Below are 2,021 nucleotides of genomic sequence, written 5' to 3'. Positions count from 1 at the left end.
CTCCTAAATTACCTCTAAAATAAACAACAACAACAATAATAATAATAATAACAATTTTGTATACATACCTTAGTGATGCATGGTGAAGACAATTAAATCCGTTGCTATTGGTTACCGTAATATCAGCCCCGCCCACTAAAAGCAACTCTGTGATGTCGTCCCGTTTCTTACTAATTGCATCATGAAGGGGCGTGTCACCTCCAGCATCCTGTGTGGGTGTGGTCAACAATCTATGAATAATTAACGAGGAAATACCTGTAGGCTAGGATGGCAGTTGTGCTTAAGGAGACACTCAATGACAATGTTGTATCCTTTGGTGACTGCAATGTGCAGAGGAGTCTGTTGGCGTCTGTTACGAGTGTTAAGATCAACTCCATGGGACGCAAGGAGCTCTATGATGTCCGGCTCATCTCCAATCGTAGCAAAGTGAATCGCTTGATCGCCGTCTTTATCCTAAAACATTTAAATTTAGTTCCATTCTCTCGTCTCTCTCTCTTGTACCTCTTCTTCAGGATTGGCTCCTTTGTTAATGAGGAACCTCACCACGTCGCGGTATCCATTTTGACAGGCAATATGAAGCGGAGTCTGTCCATCGAAACTCTCATCTACCGTACAAAGACCTTGACTCAACACCTGCAATAAGATAAAGAGAGAATACAATTATACATTTGTACATATTCTCATACTTCTTCCACTCTCCCTATGTCTCCACTGGCAGCTGCTTTGAATAGTTCTTCAACCGGATTGGATGCTTGGTGGCTCTCAAAAACCTGACGCAGCATAACACTGACATTCTCTGGAGAAAACATAATAATAAAAACACCATCAAATAATACTCATCCTTCTCTCTCTCTCTCTCTTCTCTCTCTCTCTGTCTCTCCCTCCCTCTCTCTCTCTCACGGCTGGTTCCAGGGGTAAGAGGTGCCCCCTCAGTGTCCAGTCTGGTCAGTACTGCTGGTGAGAAGGTCCAGTTGGTGCCGCACACTTCAGCAATGATATCACCAGATTGAATCACCTCTATCACACGCCCAACCTGACCCAAAGTCTACAAAACAATAACACAATAACACAATGTAGGCACATACTGTACATTCTAACTTTGGAGTACATTTGAAGTTTGAAGTACACGTACATTTAAATTTTGAAGTACAGTTTAATTTGAAGTAAATTTTAATGTTGAAGACTTGAAGTACATTTAAATTTTGAAGTACAATTTAATTTTGAAGTAAATTTTAATGTTGAAGTACATTTAAATTTTGAAGTACATGTACATGTACATGTGTAATGCGCATGTGTTAAATCTGCTAATTGTCATACTACTGTATTGTTCATGTTCCTCACCATGGTCATTGACTCCACCCAGTCTCCATGTCCCTGCTGCTGTCTCTTGACATACTCTCTATCACTATGGACCTTTACCACGTCCCCAGGCAAGTAATTATCGAGAAACCCACCCGAGAGTCTCATGGACCCGAGGGAGGTCCTCTGGGGGCCGGTTTCCACGGGAGACACCGTCGCTTTCTTGAGGGCGACCGGGTTAAAGGTCCAACGGCTGCCGGACGGATACTGGACAACAATGTCTCCATCGTCATCTATGCCACTGATCACGCCCACCACACCAATAACCTAATTATAGCAATAACAATTAAATACATGTACATATATGTATATAAAATTGCATATATGTACATGCACAAGTAGTAATTCATGACTCAAGATATTGTTATCATTTTCATGTTTATTTACATGTACTAAAACACTACATGTACATGTACGTGTATCTCTCTAGTCTACAGATCTCTATCTCTCTCAAGTACATGTACATGTACATTGTACCAAGAATAGATAATAATTAGAGGAGAGTGTCCTACTGTGCAATACCCCCTGCTTCATCACGGAGTAGAATTGAAGAGTCACATTCAGGATATTTTCAGTATTTTTGAGTAGTTATTCAAAAATAACTAGCAATAACTACTCAAACTTAATAAAAATACGGAAATATCCTGAATGTGACTCTTCAA

The 2,021-nt window shown here is 40.4% G+C and overlaps 1 protein-coding gene across 1 annotated transcript in view; it reads right to left on the bottom strand.

Moving 5' to 3' along the window:
* Nucleotides 1–2,021, bottom strand: part of LOC100635069 (E3 ubiquitin-protein ligase MIB1-like) — a 7,200-nt gene that overhangs the window by 2,896 nt on the left and 2,283 nt on the right. Inside the window, 7 exon segments of the mRNA XM_019998541.1 lie at nt 8–14; nt 69–208; nt 256–453; nt 502–633; nt 687–796; nt 901–1,045; nt 1,342–1,626. Of these exon segments, the coding sequence (XP_019854100.1) occupies nt 8–14; nt 69–208; nt 256–453; nt 502–633; nt 687–796; nt 901–1,045; nt 1,342–1,626 (1,017 nt within the window).

This window comes from Amphimedon queenslandica, unplaced genomic scaffold (genome assembly GCF_000090795.2).
Source record: "Amphimedon queenslandica unplaced genomic scaffold, v1.1 AMPQUscaffold_13314, whole genome shotgun sequence".
In the NCBI taxonomy this organism is placed as follows: Eukaryota; Metazoa; Porifera; class Demospongiae; order Haplosclerida; family Niphatidae; genus Amphimedon; species Amphimedon queenslandica.
Note: the sequence above shows the minus strand (reverse complement) of the source record. Positions and strands in the feature narration are given on the sequence as shown.